General features: G+C 41.1%; 1 protein-coding gene across 8 annotated transcripts in view; it reads left to right on the top strand.

Annotated features, from left to right (window-relative positions):
• The window catches only part of GOLGB1 (golgin B1), a 78,256-nt gene extending 59,942 nt beyond the window's left edge, over nt 1–18,314 (top strand). For 6 of the 8 annotated variants that reach the window (XM_070508948.1, XM_070508945.1, XM_070508946.1 and 3 more), the window contains 8 exons: nt 4,044–4,222; nt 10,272–10,437; nt 10,639–10,776; nt 13,090–13,233; nt 13,981–14,078; nt 14,585–14,713; nt 16,544–16,649; nt 16,919–18,314. In XM_070508948.1, coding sequence (XP_070365049.1) covers nt 4,044–4,222; nt 10,272–10,437; nt 10,639–10,776; nt 13,090–13,233; nt 13,981–14,078; nt 14,585–14,713; nt 16,544–16,649; nt 16,919–17,053 — 1,095 coding nt within the window. In that variant the 3' untranslated portion in view covers nt 17,054–18,314. Of the gene's footprint in view, nt 1–2,992; nt 3,040–4,043; nt 4,223–10,271; nt 10,438–10,638; nt 10,777–13,089; nt 13,234–13,980; nt 14,079–14,584; nt 14,714–16,543; nt 16,650–16,918 lie in introns of all 8 variants that reach the window. The other 2 variants (XR_011503176.1, XR_011503177.1) reach the window with 2 other exon arrangements.
• Nucleotides 18,315–19,760: the final 1,446 nt, after the last annotated feature.

Genomic DNA, 19,760 nt, shown 5'->3' with positions numbered 1-19,760 from the left:
TCTCTTCTTTACTTAATTAGTCAAGGGGAACTTTCCCATATAAAATCTCAGGGTCCAAGTGGCAGGTAATTAGCCCAGGGAATTCTACTAGGGTATAACAAACAACTGTGAAAACATTCTGGAGTTTTCACATCTGTCCAGACTCCCTTAGGACTTTCTCATAATCAAATGAAGCACTTAGACAATTCCTATGTAAGGGTGGAGAGCAGATCTCTAGAGGTGCCCATATTCATCTATACTCACTTCATTCTGAAAATGACTTGAGGTAGCATATAAAGGTATGAACAGTTTTTCAAGATAATCTAATACAAGGAACTGGGAAGGAAGAGAAAATGAGGATGGGAGAGAAGAAGATTAAACCAGGAGTAAGTTTAGTATCCTAAGGAGATGTCACAATATTCTGTTAGAAAGGTGGGCCACTAATTTTGCTCTGAGCTTTCTGGCAGCCATCAGAAATAGGAAACAAAAAAACCAAGTGCATGAATTGCAATGTCCATATTTTAGGAAAAAGGAAGAAAGGAAAACTTGTTCAAGATAGGAATAGTTGTTATTTAAGTATTGAGGCCTGCAAGAAATTTCTTCCGTGTTTCCATAGAGAGGACATTATGAAGTGAAACATCCTTTACTTCTGTACAGTAAATATAGTAGTTTCATGGGATTTTTATTTAGCTGTCCCTTGATGTAAGTACATAGCCAAAGAATTCTGTACAATTCACTAAAGGTACCTCTACAAGTGGCTAAAATGCAGTCCCAGACACACAGCTTTCTGATGATCCGGTCTGTTCCAAGCATTATATTTACAGTATCTAGACTAGAGGAGTGAGTGGATTGCATGAAGAATGTATTTTTGCTTTGAAACAAAACAAAAATATGTTTTTAGTTAAAAAATAAAGTTATACACATATTTAGTGAGTCACTAAATTCTACAATGTTTGATGAGAAAAACAAACAGTAGCACCCCCAACCCTGTTTCTCCTTTTCCCGAGGCAATTTGCTTTCAACCCTTTTAATTTATTATTTTGATGTTTCCTTTCTAAATATCTTTCTAAATATGTTTCTAAATGTCACGGTCAGAGTGCGTCTCGGCTTTTCATTCTTTGCATTAGCTGCTGACTTTCTTTTGTGCTAACAGGGTTTAGTTCTCTTTGCTTCCATAGTACATAGGCACATTCATCAATATACAACCCCTTCCCCATTCTCCTGGTGTTAATTTTAATTTTAGTTAAATTAATATTCAGTGTTTACATTTTTATGACTATAAATGCTATTGGAGCTGAGATGTGTTTATTTTCTTCAACATCTTTGTTTTTCCTAGAGTTAATAATTATGTTTTTGTTACTTAGTTTTCTTTGTACTTATCAATGTAATTTCACCCCAGATTTATTGCCATTTATCCACATCTCCTCTCAAGATGTTAATTCCTATCAATTTTGTCTTTATGAAGAAAAGTTTCCTGGAGTCTCTTTCCTGCTTTTATGTGAACTAGTTGTCCTATACTCCTGGGACACAGTTTTCATCCTCGAATATCCCCCTTTACTTCTCTCCTGTATTAGATCTCCTGTTTCTCATATTCCATGTCTTCCTCGTCTTGGTTTTGTGCCATCATTCTGTTAGAATAAATCATTCAGGAGTTCCCTAAGAAGAGATAACAGGGGAGGTAAATTTATTGAAAATGTCTTTTCATCTCTTATACTTGACAGGTAATTTGGGTGGGTATAGAATTCTAGGCTGAAGATAATTTCCCCTCAGAAATGTGAAGACATTGGTCTGTTGCCCCTTAGTTTACATTGCGGTTCAGGAGCCTAAAGTTATTCTGATTCCTGATCCTTTGTATGTGATCTGTTTCTCTCTCTCTCTCAAAATTTGTAGAATCTTTTGGTCCTGTGTGTCCTGAAATTTCATGATAATGTACTTTGGTGTGAGTGTATTTTCATTCATCATTCTGTCTAATTCTTTGAATCTAAGAAGTCATACTCATCAATTTTGGGAAATTCTTTTGAATTATATATTACCATTTCCCCTATCCTTTTTCTCTGTTGTCTTTTTTTTCTGAAAATCCTGTTATTTAAATGTAGGACTTTCTGGATTGGTTCTATAATTTTCTTACCCTGTCCGTTATTTTAGCTATACTTTGGGAAGATCTTTTCACCTTCATCTTTTGAACCCTATATTGAGATTTTGTTTTTGCTGTCATCTTCCTAATTCCTAAGGATTTTTTTTCCCCCTTGTCTCATGGATATAGAATCTTATCTCTTCAAGACTAGTAGTGATAGTTTTGTCCTTTGAAGCTTTCTCATAATGAGTTTTTCTTTTTAGTTTTTTATTTCTGCTATAATGTTTCTAATTTCCAATATTCCCTCTTAAATCTTTGAGTGTATTACTTTCTTTCCCTTGCTAGTCTCTTCTGAATTAGTTTTCTTCTAGTTTCTTTTCATCCCTGCCTTAATGTTAGCTGTTTTTCAGGTGAGGGTTAATCCTTGGTTTAGTCTTCATATTTAAGGGTATGATCCAAAAAGCTTGTGAATGGGGCTTACCAACTGTGAGTGTCATTGCAGAGTGATCTCGCTGAGCTTTTTGTGGGTAGCCTCCACGTTGGTATCTTTAGTTCCTCTTGGGCTGGTCAGATTTTCTAGAGAAGACTTCTCATTTTCTGCATGGAAAAGCCTGTAAAGGCTTTCTGTAAAGGCCTGTGTGCCAGCACTCTCCAAGCTGAGTAAGAGAAAGGCTTCAAGCATTCAGAAAACACATGCACTTGATCACCCTTGTTTTAGAGCAGCACCCTTACCTTCAACTGTGCCTGTAGTGTCATAGTCCAGAGACACTTCTTTTACTTTCTCGAGAGAATAAAACTCTAGTTGTCTGTCAGGATAACAAAAAAGTGTGGAGCTGAGGAGGGTATTTAGGGAATGCAATTGTTTCTTAAGCAGCTTTCATCTAATCCTGCTTATTTCAGCTACCACCCCCTTCCTACCCCCATCATCATCTTTTCCAGAGGTACCTGATGCTGTTAATTCCTGAGCCTTTTGAAGATTCTGCAGAGTAAGTTTTGTTGGTTCGTGGCTTTCCCTACTGCCAGCTTAAGATTTGGCTTTCCAAGATCTGTTAAGTCTGTTAACCATGTATGTATCTGCTTTTCAGCTTCCAAAATTAATTTTGTTGCTGCTGACTCCTCTCTTGTTCTTCCTGTTCTTGTGTTTTATGCTTAAAAAATGATGCTTTTATTGTAGCTTTAGTGATATTTCCAGAGGGGGTAACAAGAGATGTGTGTTCAAGGCCCCCTCTTTGCCCAGATGTCCTGACATCATTTCTTACTACCAAGCTTTTAATGAGTATTGGGAATAAAGATATACCTGGAATGTAGATAGGCACTTTTGCTAATTAAAGGCAAGTCCGTCATCATTGTATCATCATCATCATCATCATCACCAGTAACTTTATGTGTGGAGTACATTAATTTTCTCATTTCTCAAAATCTTATGAGAGGTACTGTAATTATCTTCATTTTATAGGCTTAGAGAGTGTGAGGAAGTTGCATAGGGTCACACAACCCATGTGAACAGGACATCTGACTCCAAAGCCTAAGTGCTCTTGACCAATGGGCCTGAGCATCACTGCATCTTTATAATCAACATCAGCTAAGCTCGAGTTAAGGCACATGGCTAAGTAGAAAGCTGGTCCATCTTCGTACTTCTTGTTCTAAGGAGTTACCACCCGCAAAGAAGCTGTAGGTCCCTTAAGTCTGCCCCATGTCAGAGTTGTAGATTTAGAGTAAACTTAGGACATCAGGGACAGGAAAGTGGGGTAGAAGTTGCAGGAATGATCAGGCCCTGTAGCCTTTGTGGCAGCTCTGGGGTGATTCCCACCAGCCTGGCTGCCTGTATTTCACTGTTTTAGAGATTCATGCTGCAATGATAGGTCAAAGGACTGTTAGGTGCTGGTGGTCTGTTGTGTTGTCTGACTGACTCAGTAGGAAGCTGCTGGTGACTTAGAGCTGGGTGAATGAGATGTGATGAATCACCCTTTCACTTTCCCTTTGGTTAAAGCTGAAGGAATTGAAGAACCTGCAGCAGCAATACTTACAGATTAACCAAGAAATCACTGAGTTACGTCCATTGAAGGCTCAACTTCAGGAGTATCAAGATAAGACAAAAACATTTCAGATTATGCAAGAAGAGCTCAGGCAGGAAAATCTCTCCTGGCAGCATGAGCTACATCAGCTCAGGTATGATAATCCCTGCTTCTCAACTTTTTTCTTTTTTCTTTTATATTATGAAATAATTACAGATTTATAGGAAGTTGCAAAAATAGTACAGAAAGCTCTTGCGTACCCTTCACCCAGTTTCTTCCAATGGTAACATCTTATGTAACTGTAGTACGATGTCAAAACCAGGAAATTGACATTGGTGCAATTCAAAGACCTTATTCAGATTTCAGCAGTTTTACACCCACTCAAGTATGTGTGTGTGTATAGTTCTTTACAACTTTATCATATGTGTAGAGTCATGTAACTGCTACCACAATCAAGATATGCACCTGTTCCACCACCACAGATACATCCCTTGTGCTACTAGTTATAGTCACATTCTTCCCCTCCCTCCCACACTTGCATCCCTAACCTCTGGCAACCAGTAATGTGTTCTCCATCTCTATAATTTTGTCATTCTGAGAGTGTTTTTTAAGTGGAATCATATAGTATGTAACCTTTTGAAATTAGCTTTATCACAAATCATAATGCCCTTGAGATCCATCAGCATCATTGCATGTATCAATAGTTCATTCATTTTATTGAAAAATAGTAATCCATGGTATCAATGTACTGCTTTAACCTTCGCCTGTTGAAGGGCATGAGTATTGTTTCTAATTTTTAGCTATTATAAATAAAGCTGCTGTAAACATTGTGTGAGGTTTCTTTGTGGACAATAAGTTTTATTTCTCTGAGATAATTGCACAAGAGTGCAGATGCTGGTCATATGGTAAGTGTATATTTAGTTTTTTAAGAAACTGCAAGAGTATGTTCCAGAATGACTGTACCATTTTATATTCCTACCAGTATTATATGAGTGATCAAGTTTCAATTATCAAATGCTGCGTCCACATCAGCATTTGACATTCTAACTATATTTTAGTTGTTTTTAATAGGTATGTAATCTGTCCTCTTATGGTCGTAATTTGCATAATGGCTAATAATGTTGAACTTTTTTTATGTGCTTATTTGACATCCCTGTATCCTTTTGGATGAAATGTTTGTTTATGTATTTTGTCCCATTTTCTAATTGAGTTGTTACTTTTTTTACTGTTGAATTTTCAGAATTCTTTATATATTCTAGATACAAGTTCTTTGTCAGATATGTGGCTTGCAAATATTTTTTCCCAGTCTGTAGTTTCTCTTTTCATCCTTCTCAACAAGGTCTTTTTAATTTTGATGAAATCCAATTTATTGTTTTTCTCTTTATTCAGATTCAGTAGTTTCTATTGTTCTATCTTTAGGTTCACTGATTCTTTCCTTCATCACCTCCATTCTGCTATTGAGCTCATTGAGGTAGCTTTTCATTTTGGATATTGTATTTTTCAGTTCTAAAATTTCCATTTAGTTCTTCTTTATGCCTTCTATTTCTTTGCTGAGGCTTTCTCTATTTTCATTTGTTTTCAGTTTGTTAGTAATTGCTTGTTGAAGCATTTCTATGATGACTGCTTTAAAATTCTTAAACATCTAGGGGCTGGCCCCATGGCCGAATGATTAAGGTTCCTCATGCTCCACTTTGGCTGCCGAGGTTTGCAGGTTCGGATCCCCGGTGCAGACCTACTCCACTCATCAGCCATGCTGTGGAGGTATTCCACATACAAAATAGAGGAAGATTGGCACAGATGTTAGCTCAGGGCTCATTTTCCTCACAAAAAAAATAAAAATAAAATCCTTATATAATTCCATATATATAATTCCAACATCTGTGTCATCTTGGTATTGTAATCTGTTGATTTTCTTTTCTCTGAAGTTGTGATTTCCCTGGTTCTTAGTATGATTAGTGATTTTCAGTTGTATCTTGAACATTTTGGAGATTTCAAAACTCTCAATCTTAATTTAAGTCTTCTGTTTTAGTAGGCTTCCACTGATACCACGCTAGCAGGGGAAGAGGAATGCTGCCGCTTTACTGCCGGATGGAGGGTGAAGTCCAGCAGGCTCCTTACTCAGCCTTCATTGATACCCTTAGGGGGAAGGAGTGCCCTGATACTGCTAGGAATAGATGAAAGTCCAGGCTCCCCACTTAGACTCCACTGACACCACAGTTAGTGGAGAGTGGTGCCTTGATGCTGTTAGATGACAGTAGAAGTCCAGGCTCCAAATATGGCCTCCACTGATACCACTGGGGGATATGGAGAGGAACACCTCATGATCACTGGGCGATGGTGAAAGTACAGGCTACCCACTCACTCTCCACTGACACTGACACTGCAGGAGGAGTGGTTGAGGAGGGGCACTTCATTACCACTGGGTAGTGCCCGAAGTCCAAACTTCCCTCTTGGTCTCTTCTGATACTACCTCTGCAGTGACAGGGAGGAATACTTTGTTATGGATGGAGGTGGATGTCCTCCATGTTGTATCTACTGACAGGACAGTCGGGGGAGGGGGTGTGAGAGAGAGGCACCTTTTTATCACTAGTGGTGACGGTCCAGGGTACACACTTGGCCTCTCCTGATACCACCCAGCAGGGAGGGTGAGATGTACCTAGTTACCTCCAGCAAGGATGTAAGTCTAGCCTGTCCACTAGGATTTTGTTAAAGAGAGTAGGGAGGGACTGTGATTTTTTCAGTGTTTGCCTGGAGTAGGGTGGTTATTGTCATTAACATTTCTGTCTTGCTAGGCTGCCCCTTCCTGGTCCTTTGGCAAGAGAGAGCAAACTTTTCTTGGCACTCATTAGTGTTTTCAGGTTGGTGGATCCCCCTTCACCCAGTTTGGGATATACAGAATTAAAAAGACAAACCAGCAAGTTCACTGCCATGTCATTCCTTAAGTCCTAGGGTCCCTAGCTGTTCCACCTTCTCTCCGTCTTTCTAAGACTTCTTATATTTGTTTATATACATACATATATATGTATAATTCCCAGGGTTTTTATCTACACTTAGTGGGAGGAATAAGGAGAAATGCATCTACTCCATCTTGTCTGGATCCAGACATCCAAGCCCTTTTCTTTTAAAGATAAATAACTATATGGTACTATTGGAGCAGAAAAATTTACGATGGGAACTAATTCTGGTTGGTTTTTTAATTCAGTTATTTCTAACAAATTTGATCTAAAGAGAAAAAGTAAAGAATAAACACTTAAAAGTGTGTAAAAACAGGTCCTGTTGTTGCAACCTCATTGTTGGGACTTTATTACTGTTTAGGTGGTGCATGCCACTTTAATAAAATCACACCCAAAGCTTTCAAGGTTTGGTACTAAAAGGAGAATTTCCATGTTGGCAAGTGCTGCTGATCAAGCAGTACCTGCTTTGTCTCACGTGTTGCTACAGGACAACCACAAGGAATGAATACAGAGAATACGAGGTGGAGTCTAGATTCCTACCCAGCTTGCAGTGGGGCTACCATGATAACAGATATCAATAGAGTAAAATAATTATTGGTACAGCCCTTAGAGAGCTCTACAGGAGATTTGTTCCTTCACAGATCCTAGATAACGTGCACTTTCTTGACATGATATTTCAAATAAACCTTAAGCAAAGTTTATAGAGCAAAACACTTTTTAGAATTTGGTGATTTAAATTTTGTCCAAAACTAAATTTGAAGTAAAGTTACATCCAAAAATTTTTCATATTTAACGTCTTTATGGGTTTTCTTGTAAGTGAAAATATGTCAAACTTATTCCATGGAGTTGGCAGCTTCCCCAGATAATACAGGAACACATTTTTAACAAATGGTGGTGATGGCAGAGAAGGTAAAAAACTGTCAATTTTTGCTCTCTGTGAATACAAATTTCTTCTATTTCTTCTTTCTGGAATTGAACTTCAAGAGAAAAGATGAACTGCTCCGTTTCAACCTCATCTTTTTTTCGCCACAGGGAATAGCTGCCCTAGCTTTATTCTGTTAGAATCTCAATTCATCATCAAGAGATCAGACTCAGTCTGTCTTCCTCCACATGTACATTAATGCTGACCATTGGATTTAGGGCCCTCAAAAGGTGATTGAGACCACATTGGAGCATCATCTTGATGTCTCCCATATTATCTCCAGATCACATGGAACTACAAAAATTTTAAGTGTCTAGTTACCGATGAAAACATAAGAAGAGCTGCAAAGCCCTAAAGGCTTATTTTCTGCAGCTGCTTGTTCCTATTTAAATTTCCTCACAGGGCATTCCGAAAGGATACTTTCCTTATAAAGTTGACCCCTGGGGAAGAGAAAAAGAGAGAGAAAGAAATCATTTCTGGTTTATTGTGGGTTTTTTCCCCTCATTTTCTCCCTTTCCACCTTTCTCTTAGCCTTTCTCTCTTTACCTTTCACATTTGAGCAATTTTGAAGAAAATTTAAAATTATGTATCAAGTAAATTAAGAGAAGGAAAGGAAGACATTTTACTTCGCTTTTAGAAGGAAGAAGAAAATGAGGACACAGATTTGATTCATTGACTTGAGACCAGCTTCTTTAGCTGAATATCTTCAAGACTCCCTTTCTTTTGCTCTTGAAATACTGGGGAGAAGTGGGCTTTTCAGACATGAAAAAGCTGGAACATCTTGTTCAAGCTTTTGTTGGTCTTGGGGTTGGCTTATCAGGAAAGCCTCAATTTATACCATAACCCTTCTCTTCCACTTGTGGCTACTGATTTGCATATTCTGCTCTGGTTCCTGTGCCCTCTTAGTTAAGGGATAAGTGAGACATAGGCCCTTTATGGCTGAATTCTATTAAGGAATCAGGTTTGTTCCTTAGCCTCTATTCTCCACTGAGGATCTCTTTGGACCATAACCACTTGTCCATCCTTCCAAAAAATGGCAGAATCCTTTTATGGAAGATTGCGATCTTTCTCATGCATTCTCACTCTTACACTCCATCTTTCTTGTTCTCTCCTTTTCCACAAATATCAAAGAAAGCGTTTCAGAAAATTCCTGTGCCTTTTACATATAGTGACCTTGTAATAAACATTTGTTTTAGTTTCTAAGTTTTAGCTCTACCTTTTCAAAAAAATTTTGACTATAATTCAAGTCACCTCTTAGCAAAGTAGGATTATTCCATAAAAGGTATATGTCATTTAGAAAAGAAAGGACCATCTTATCTTATTTCTAAAGAGAAAGACAAAAAAGTCACATTCAATTCAAACAAAACCTTTTATTATTGGGGAAAAATAGAGACATAGGTATTACTCAAAGTGAAGAGATGCTGCAGAAATTTGATTACAATTCTAATGTGTTTTTTCAGGCATAGAGAGAAGTAGGACTAAAGAATATGGCAGAGAGGCGGTTTTTGCTAGCACTGCAGAAAATTAGCTGAGGTCAAATAGAAGCCTCCCTCTTGACCAAATTTAGAGAATAAATAAGTAGAAATAGCAGCAGCTAATATTTATCAGTTTATTATGATGTGTCAGACTCTATGTTTGGTGCATGACATATAATATCATTTAATCCTCACAATAATCCTAAGAAATAGTTTTTTTCCCATTTTACCAATGAGCCTCAGAGAGATTAAGCAGCTTTTACTCAGGATCTCATGCCTAGTGTATGATAGAGCCAGGATTCGAACCCAGGTCCTTCAGACTCTGCAGTTGCAGTCTCATAACCGTGTTGTTGTACCACATCATGGCACTGCCTCTCTGAAGGGACACAGTGGTTTCCCATTGCTGCGGAGTAAACTCTATTTAGCATTCTGTTCAGTGCCCCACACGATCTGACCTCATTCTTCTCATCATCATTTCCTACCGTATCCACTCTATACAGCATCTACTACACAATTCCAAAATTCACTATCTATATTCTTGTGTTGTGCCTTTTGTTAGTTTGTTCCCTGAACCTGGAATGCTTTTCCATTATGAGAAACTGACTCATTATTCAGGGTTCAGACCAAATGCCTGCTTTTCTGTGAAGTCTTCCCTGGTCCTGCTGTTGAAATTCTTTTTCAGTTCTGCTCCATCATCTTGCTCCACAGTTCTATTTATAATGTAAATTTCACTCTGGTTATGTATTTTCTTTACTACATCTCTACAGCCCCTTATTCTGTTTTGAATATGTAAGTATCCATCTTTGTCTCACAAGTATATTTTTTCCTGTGATTATTTCATGTTTTTTCTAGGATGGAGAAGAGTTCCTGGGAAATTCATGAGAGGAGAATGAAGGAACAGTACCTTATGGCTATCTCAGATAAAGATCAGCAGCTCAGTCATCTGCAGAATCTTCTGAGGGAGTTGAGATCTTCTTCCTCCCAGACTGAGACCCTCCAAGGGCAGTACCAAAGACAGGTGAGTAATTTCAATGCTGATTGCTACTCAGAGGAAACCACTACTCAGCAAGCATCAGTTTCCTGCAAGCTAAGTGCCCATCTGCCACTAATAGGCAGGCCATCTTATGACTTCCTATGAGGTGGACAGGGTTTCTGGAGGGAAGGAATTAAGCTTGAACAATATTAGGAGAGAATTTCATCAGTGCTTGTATTCTGGCAGGCATCCCCAGAGACATCAACTTCCCCGGAAGGATCACAAAACCTAGTTTATGAGACAGAACTTCTTAGGACTCAGCTCAATGACAGCTTAAAGGAAATTCACCAAAAGGAATTAAGAATTCAACAACTGAACAGCAAGGTAAGTGTTTCCTACTGGACTGGAATTCAACTTCTTGTTTCCATGACTGGAAGCATGGATGGATGTTTGTATGTAATGTAAACTTAAAACCTGAAACTTAAAACTTAATAACATGAGAATGATAATTGGCATAGTGTAGTCTAGATTATTCCCTCCTATTCTGTTTTTACAAGTATAGATATGATGAAATATGGTAGCTTATGAGCCAGACCAGAGGTCAGCAGACTTTTCCTTAGAGGCCCAGGTAGTAAATATTTTAAGTCTGTAGGCCTTCTCTGTTACAACTACACAGCTCTGCAGTTATAGCACAAAAGCAGCCATAGGCGATACATGAACACATCAAGTGATTATGTTCCAGTGAAACCTTATTTCCAAAAAAAGGGGCAGTAGGCCCTGAATCGTAGTTTACCAACCCATCATAAATGATGCTTTATATGAGGGTAGCTTATAAGCAATTAGACTTCTCCACTTAAGGGAGTTTTTCCTTCCAATGAGTTTTATAAGACTATCCTTTCTCCTCTAGATCTACCAAGGAAAAAGTGTTCAATTTTTTTCAATACTGAGGGATGTCTTTGTTTTGATTTTTTTCTAATGGTTTGTGCTGTTCACCGTGACCAGGAAAATTAACTTTCTTCTCTGCTAGGAAAGGATCATGTTACTCCCTGTCTCAGAAGCCAGTAGTTGTCATTGTACTGAGCTGCTTCTATCTTCACATTAGTGTTGCTTCTCAAACATTTATATGACTTTACTAACTCCTCCCACCCCGCCGAAAAACCCCTAACCTGCTTCACTTCATTTGGTGAACTCTCAGATGGGACACGATTAGGTAGTAGATAGAGCTCTAGACTTGGAATCAAGGACCGTACCTGAGCACAACCAGACGCAATCACAACTGGAATATACAACTATGTCCTGGGGCCATTTGGGGAGAAGAAGAAGAAAAAAGAAAAGACTGGCAACAGATGTTAGCTCAGGTGCCAATCTTTAACCTAAAAAAGAACCATACTTGAGTCCTGGTCTGTCATCTGCTAGCCACATGACCTTGGGCAAGTCACTGCTCATCTCTTTGCTTGTTGGTCATTTGTCCATGGGAACAGAAATCCTTCATCTGCCTTTCTCAAATAAGATGATACTTTTGAAAATGCCTTGTAAACTGAAAATTGCTCTTCAGAGGTAAAGTTGTTTGTTGTGTTTTTCATTCTGTCTATTTGGCAAATTTTTTTGTTATACCCCATGGATTTCTTATTATAGTTTTCTGTATGTGTCAAATGTCCTTCCAAGTCAGAGTATCTCTAGAAGACTGTTTATCTTCTCTTCTCTGAACATTGATTCAACTTTTTTACACAAACTTGAACCCAGAATACATACAAAAAAGAATAATCAAGAAAAGATTGGACGTGCAGCCAGGCACACCAGTTTCCTTTCATATAATGTACATAGTCCTACAATAGGTACTTTGGAGAGGCATCTCTGTGGTTGTTAATGTATCTGGATGTTAATCATAACTAAAACTTAAAACTTGACAGCCTGCAAGTGAAGAATTAGAATTACACTTTCAGGCGAACGAGTTCAAATCATTGGGTAGAAGCTACAGTGGGTTAATTTTTCATTTAATATAAGAAATAATTTCCTGTTTTGACATGGTGAAAATTGGCTTGGGCTGATTTGTTGGGTAGTGAGCGCCCCTGACACTGGACATGCTCAAGGAAAGACTGAGTAACTACCTGTTACTCATGTAGTAGAGGAGAGCCTTGCCTTGAGTGACTGAAATGTTTCCACTTGTGAGAGTCTGTGTTCCCAGTATAGTTTCTTACATGTACAAAGGCATATTAGGATTGATTCTATTTCTCCCTCTTACAACATACTACAATTTCTTATTCTACTTTCTTGGCAACTTGTAACTCTCTACTGCACTGAAGAATCTGTCTAGTAATGTTAATGTATGAATTTTTAGGTGACAGCTCTATCTCCAGCCATATTGAGCTCTGAGGATTACAATCATTTGTTAGTAATTTCAACTTGAAGCCAAGCCTTTCCCCCCTTACGTCCCCGGGATAGCCTGTCCTATTAGAGCGTTTGTAGGCTTCTGCTTCCTGGTTTTTCAGTCAGGTTTCCTAGTACTCCCCCAGAACTGTTTTCCTTTCTCAGTTGAAAAATTCTGAGTTTTCTCACTTTGAAGGAACACACAGTGGTGTTGTTGCTATTGTTGAAATAATGGTGTCGCATAAAAAAATTAGATCCTTAAAACTCGCAACAGTTTCCCTGCAGTGAAACAGTCCTGTGGGGTGGTGCTTATCCTCTCCTGTATTTCAGTTCTCTCAGCTACTCGAAGAGAAAAATACCCTTTCAGTTCAGCTCTGCGATACCAGTCAGAGTCTTCGTGAGAACCAGCAGCACTACAGTGACCTTTTTAACCACTGTGCAGTCTTGGAGAAGCAGGTTCAAGAGCTGCAAGCGGTGAGTAAGAAGGTCAGAGGCTGGGAAATTGAGTGCAAGTGACAAAAGCATAAAGAGCAGCATCGAAGAGGTGGATGTGTTCAGGCTGAAGGTTAAGGTGTGATGGAAGAAAGAGAGAAGAGGAGAGTCTCCACTGAGATACGGGAATAAGGTCTGGGAAAAATTAAAGAGTGAAGGGATTAGAAGAAAAAAGATCAGAGAGAGAGTGGGAGAGAAATCAAAAAGTGAGTGGGAGTCACTGATGACTGAGGCTTTTGGAACTCTGAAACTAAGAATGATTTTTCTTCAGGAAATAAGAAAGCTGTAGGAAGATTTGGACCTGAGAAACAAAGTAGGCAGAGCCATTGCCAGCAGTGGAGAGGAGTGCATCGTTGAAGTTGGAGGAGACCGAGATTAGTATGGAGATGAGTAGGACGTGGAAGGTGGAGAAGGGGTTTGGGAGTAGCTTCTGAAAAATCCATGAGCCACCACTAGAAGAAAGCGCATTTCTGCAGGGTAACCCTTTAAAGTTTTAACAGGAGATATTCAAGAATCAGAATCTGGGAGAAAATCTACTAAAGAGTTTTATGTAGGAGATTATTAGAGCAGAAGATACTCACTTCTAAATCTGCACTTGAAGAGAATGATGAGCAGAGGTAGTCCTCTCCAAGAGGTCTCATTCTCTCTGCTGTTAAATGAGTTCTTATTTTGCCCAAGTACAGTTTCTTAAGCACTTTCATTGCTGAATTACTAAACTTATTCTTCTAGGGGCCACTGAATATAGATGTTGCTCCAGGAGCTCCCCAGGAGAAGAATGGAGCTCACAGGAAGAGTGATCCTGAAGAACTGAGGGAGCCACAGCTCAGGTAGGGGAGCAGCTCTCAACCCTGGAGTGGGCACTACGTCTATAGAAATGGGGCGGTCATCTAGATTGAACTGGAGTTCACTGTGTGGATTTAATATGTCCTCCTATCTTATTGGCCTCACAGAATTGATGTGAGGATTAAATAGTAACAGTTATAAGAACAAATTATGAGCGAAAGGTGTGTAAAGCAAAAACACCACCACCACCACCACCACACAACACACACACACACACGCACGCACACACACACACACACACACACACACACTCTCTCTCTAATCTTGTGCTATGCAAATGAAAGCTCTTTAGTCAATCCCTGAAAGCTCTTAAGGTGTCTTCTGCGGCTTTATTTAATCTTGCTGCAGCTATGCTTTTAAAATAGTCTTTGTGTTTGTGCAGCTTCTGTAAATTTTCCTGCTTTGTAACCTTTTGAAGACTTTGAATCCCTTGTATCAGCAACTGTATTCTGCCTCTAATGACGTTGTTTGTTTTCCTTTCATCTTGAAGCCTTTCTGAAGCCCAGCTGTGCAACACTAAACAGGAGATGAACGAATTGAGGAAGCTGCTGGAAGAAGAACGAGACCAAAGAGTGGCTGCTGAGACTGCCCTCTCAGTGGCCGAGGAGCAGATCAGGCGGTAAAGGGCTGAGGGCGAGAGCCTCTTCTTAATTCTCGTCCTTCCTGATCATCCGCTTGTGTGTTTCAGTGGCCAGCCTTGGGAATGATTAGCATCTAATTCTCATCTTGAGATGGGTGCTGCAGTGAGTGTAGGGTCAAGAAAAGCTACATTAATCCAAGCTGAGCTCCTCTACGATTCCCTCTCTGAGGCAGCCGATCAAGTGCGGCCTGCCTAGGCCTGGTCCTGCCATTTTAGCATTAGAGCTTCACCGCATCCTGTAGTGCATATGGAACTCAGGGGACTTGCAGTTCAAAAGCAACCTGTACTGCTTTGCTCACCAGTCCTTCCAAACATCTCACCCTTCCTTAGCCTAGCCTACAGAAGTTGACAGACTGCGGCCGGCCCCATGGCCAAGAGGTTAAGTTCGTGCGCTCTGCTTCAGCGGCCTGGGGTTTTGCTGGTTTGGATCCTGGGCGCAGACCTAGCACCGTTCATCAAGCCGTGCTGAGGCGGCCCACACAGCACAACCAGAAGGACTTAGAACTAGAATATACAGCTATGTACTGGGGGGCTTTGGGGAGAAAAAAACAAAAAGAGGAAGATTGGCAACAAATGTTAGCTCAGGGCCAATCTTGGGAAGAAAAAAAATACTATTAAAAAAAAAGTTGACAGACTGACCTACATAGTACCAGACCATCCTGTTCCGGATCAAAGCTGCCCTGAAAAGCTTATCGTATAGAGGAACAGACACAGAAGGTGTACTGTGCAGTCAGCCTGGCTCTCAAGAGGAAGACAGTCAGGATAGACCTAGGCTGTGCATGCTCAGTTTCTCTTTCCAGACTCACAAATCAGATTAAAGCATCCCTTCTCTTCTGGAGAAAAGTAAGAGAGGCCACAAGTATTAAGACATCCCTTCCTATGGAGGAAGCATCAGCAGTAGAGTTCCATGCTTCCCACCACAGTTAAAAAGTGCACGCCTCTAGGCAAATGCTTGATCAAACGTGCTGTGTTTCCTGCAGCTCCTTTGATACGCTTCTTGTTTTTGCAAGAAACCATTGAGTGGATAAAGGCAGCTTCTTCATTAAATGGAGAAGTTCCAGTATTAAATAAGCAAATCAGCAAGAAATGAAGCAGAGAGCAGTAGAGGCTGCCAGTGGAGTTTAATTCTAAGAACCCCACAAAAATCTTTCCTGGGGGCCAGCCCAGTGGCGCAGAGGTTAAGTGCACACCTTCCGCTTAAGCGGCCCGCGGTTTACCGGTTCGAATCCCGGGTGCGGACGTGGCACCACGTGGCAAGCCATGCAGTGGTAGGCGTCCCACATTGAAAGTAGAAGAAGATGGGCACGGATGTTAGCTCAGGGCCAGTCTTCCTCAAAAAAAAAAAAAATCTTTCCTGGATGCTTTTGCCTATTAGCCTTTAATAAATGAAAAAAATTAACGAATTTCTAGTCGGGTGTGGTGTAGTAGGGAAAAAGGGCATGAAGTTTAGAAACAAACCTGGGCTTTGAATTCTGGCTCTGCCTCTTAACTGGCTGTGCCACCATGGGCAAGTAATTTTCCCTCTTTAAGCTACTTTGAAGATAATAACCCCAGCCTCAAACCTGAGGATTAAATCTATGTAAAGCACCCAATCCAGCACCTGATACATAGTAGGCAGTCAGCTCCTGGTAGTTATCTTCACCTTTTACCCTCTGCCTGTGCACTCCTTGCCCGGGGGCAGGGACTGTGGGAGTAGCCTTTGCTGTAAGTCCCTTGTGCTATATCATGTGGCAAGATGACTGAGAAGACTTCGCCTCCTCAGTCTCTCGTGCTGTAACCCATCCCGTGCCTCTTTTTTTCTCCACTCAGGTTGGAGCTCGGTGAGTGGGACTCTGCGCGGTCTCCTATCATTGGCTCCTGTGGCACTCAGGAGCAGGCACTGTTAATAGATCTTACAAGCAGCAGTTGTCGAAGGGTAAGCAGGGAAGAAGGATCAAAAGAGGGGACTGTACTATCAGACAGTGCTGGCTGTGTTGAGGGCAGGTGGTCAAGGAGAGGGAATGTGGAAGTCCAGGCGCTAGCCTGGAAGGGTGTGGAAGATTGGAGGAACCTCATAGAATTTGCTGAGTTTTTGACCCTGAGGGGACTTTGTCTCGGGATACCTCTTTATTATAGTGGTTGGAGAAGGGAAAGGGACATATCCCTAGAGGATAAAACTCTCTGACTTTCAAACTTTTCTTTCAGACCCGGAGTGGTGCTGGATGGAAGAGGGTCCTGCGTTCGCTCTGTCATTCCCGGACCCGAGTGCCACTGCTAGCAGCCATCTACTTTCTGATGGTTCATGTCCTGCTCATTCTGTGCTTCACGGGCCGTCTGTAAACTTAGTTCTCACCTTTTGGACCACCCCCCTCAGAACATGGAATTCCCTCACCTCTAACATCAAAACCATCAATTCCAGTGGAACAGTCTTCCCACTTACAGGTCCCCTCTCCAACTCTCCACAGAAAGTGCCTGCAAAAACAGAGGTGGATGTGAGCACAGGTTACAGCTGCAGCGACCAGCGAGTCTGCTCTCTCCTACTGAACACTGCATCATCTGAGGAGGGCCCACACTTGGTTGTTGAGCCCAGTATTTGTTCAGATTTTGCAGGGCCCTGATCTTTCGTGGTCCTGTGAAAGATGCTGAGGAATGTCTTTCAGCCAGGAAGATGATTCCAATAAACCTCATAATCTGAAGTACAGTATCATTTTCATTGATAGTTCTTTGCTTTGTTTTCCTTATATTTCCTCCTTCAGAGGGAAGGTGGACCTGCCATAAACAAAGTTCTGGGGAATGTTATCTCATAGTCTCTGATTAGGTCTCCTGCAGAATAGAGTGGGAGCTGAAGAACTCCCCAGGGGTTTCAGCTGTTGGACCCCAGGGGAGGATAGCATCTCCCGTGGCTATTCACACATAGCTGGAGTGAGGCTTGGTCCTGGACTGTAAGGATAGGATCCCATTGCTCATGCCCTTGATCACACGCATACAAAGGGAGTGAGGTGCCCATGCCTTTCGTTTCATTGAAAGGCAGGAATACCTGGCTGTGGACAGCACAGCGTGATTCAGGCTCTTGTCATTCCTTTGTTACTGGATATGCCTCGAATGCGGGCCCTAAGACAGTACACTAGGAGCCAGTCCTAGGTGAGGCCTTGACTCCCGGCTGGGAATATCTGACTAGTCTAATGACCACTCCTAGCCTCTTGAAGTTTCGTGAAGCTACTTTACTGTTGGTGACAGTTACTCCAGTTTCTCAGTCCCAAAGTCATCTGCCCTCTGTGTTAACAGAGAGCTGAGGAAAATGGAGGGAGAATATAGAGGAGACAAAACGTTTAAATGTAGGCCTGAGAATGACAGTCAGGATTGAATTCCATTTGTGCTTATTCCCTGCCTCCTCTCCCCCTGATCCCTTACGGCTGGTTGTTTTCTCATTATGCACATGATGTGTTCCCTGCCTGCTCTCACCACCCAAAGAAGAGAGAGAACTGATGGACTGACTGATCTGCTCTAATCCTTTTTTCTGTGGTGACCAAATGTTGGTCACAGCAACCCAGGAACTTTCCTGAACAACTGTAAAATAATAAAATTATTTTCAGAATGAAAAGTTGTGGTGGTGTGTGCGTGTGTGTGAATGTATGTATACACGGGTGCTTACATACATGTGTTTACATGCTGAAGGGGAGGAAGGCAGATAGGGATAGGGTAGCCAGGATTGGATATGCGGGTAGAAAGCTCTGTGTGTTCAGGCCTCCTCTCACTGGCCAATGTCAGTAATGGCTGCATGCGTCCTTCTGACTTTAGCCACTGGACCCCAGGATGATGAAGTGGAATGAGGAAATTCCGTCCTAATACTGAACCAAACAAGCTGGGCCTTCGGGCATGAGATTCATGCAGGTTTTTGTTTGGGCCTGCGAGAACTCGAAAATATTAGGCCCCTAGGGATCCCTGTGAGTGGGAGTCGGGGGAGGGAATCTAACAGAGTATAGGCAGGATGGGCGTTGTTAGGATTTTATGTTAAGTCGCTGCTTGGGAAAAGCTAACTCACTTTCTCAAGGTATAATAAGTGAGTTGGACCAAGTCTATCGGGCTTCAAAGCGGATGCTATTTCTATGTGCTCTGCCTCACTGCCTCTCATCAGGAATAAACTTGGACATTTGCTGAGGAGAGATGGGGTTTCTTGTCATCGCTGATTAAATTATGTGGTTTCTCTGAAGAACTGTCCCTGGATGGTGTGTCACAATATCAGATCTGATCATTCCTATTTTTGACACTGACTTAGAATTTGAAATGATCTAAAAGATGTTTTTCCCCTTCTACAAATTTACTCTTCCTTAAAATAATTCTGGTGCTGTCATAATAAAGAGGTCATGAAGTAGGAGAGCTCAATGAATAAAACTGCCGCCATGGGTAGAATCCTTAGATTTGGAAGTGACTAAAGTGTTACTATTCCTTTAATGCAGAAATCCCTTATGTATCTTGGACCAATTCATCCAGTCTCAGCTTGAAAGCGTGGAGGGGCTCACGACTGAGCAAATCAAGTTAGAACTCCCTGTCAATCAAGGTAGAGAAATCAGACACAGTAGCAAACACCCCCAAATTCTCAGTAGCTAAAACAACAAAGGATTACATGTGTTGTAGTCACTGGGGACATTGTGCTGGGGACCTTCTTGGGCTGCCAGAGTAGCCACTCTGGAGAATTGCAGGTTGCCTTGGTGGGCAATGTGCGAGAGAACATGGCAAAGCTCATGCTGGCCTTAAAGTCTCCGCCAGAAGGTGATGTATTTCACTTCTTGCGTTTCACTGGGCAAAACAAAGTCCCCTGAGCAAGTGTGACTTCAAGCGGGAAGGGAGGGGCAGCAAATCGTGATGAACAGTGATACAGAATACCACAAAGACCTCCCATTATCTGGTACCACCTGGTTTGTTCCGACTTCTTCCTTCTGTCTGGAACCAGATCTTTCTACCAGTTAGCTCAGACTCCTCACTGTCCCGTGAATAATCTCTGAACCTTTCTCCTTCTGTGTCTTGCGTTTCCCTTTGTGAGTTATTC

The sequence above is a fragment of the Equus asinus genome, chromosome 5 (genome assembly GCF_041296235.1).
Source record: "Equus asinus isolate D_3611 breed Donkey chromosome 5, EquAss-T2T_v2, whole genome shotgun sequence".
Lineage (NCBI taxonomy): Eukaryota > Metazoa > Chordata > Mammalia > Perissodactyla > Equidae > Equus > Equus asinus.
The sequence above is the reverse complement of the archived record's forward strand: the minus strand, read 5'-3'. Positions and strand labels throughout refer to the sequence as shown.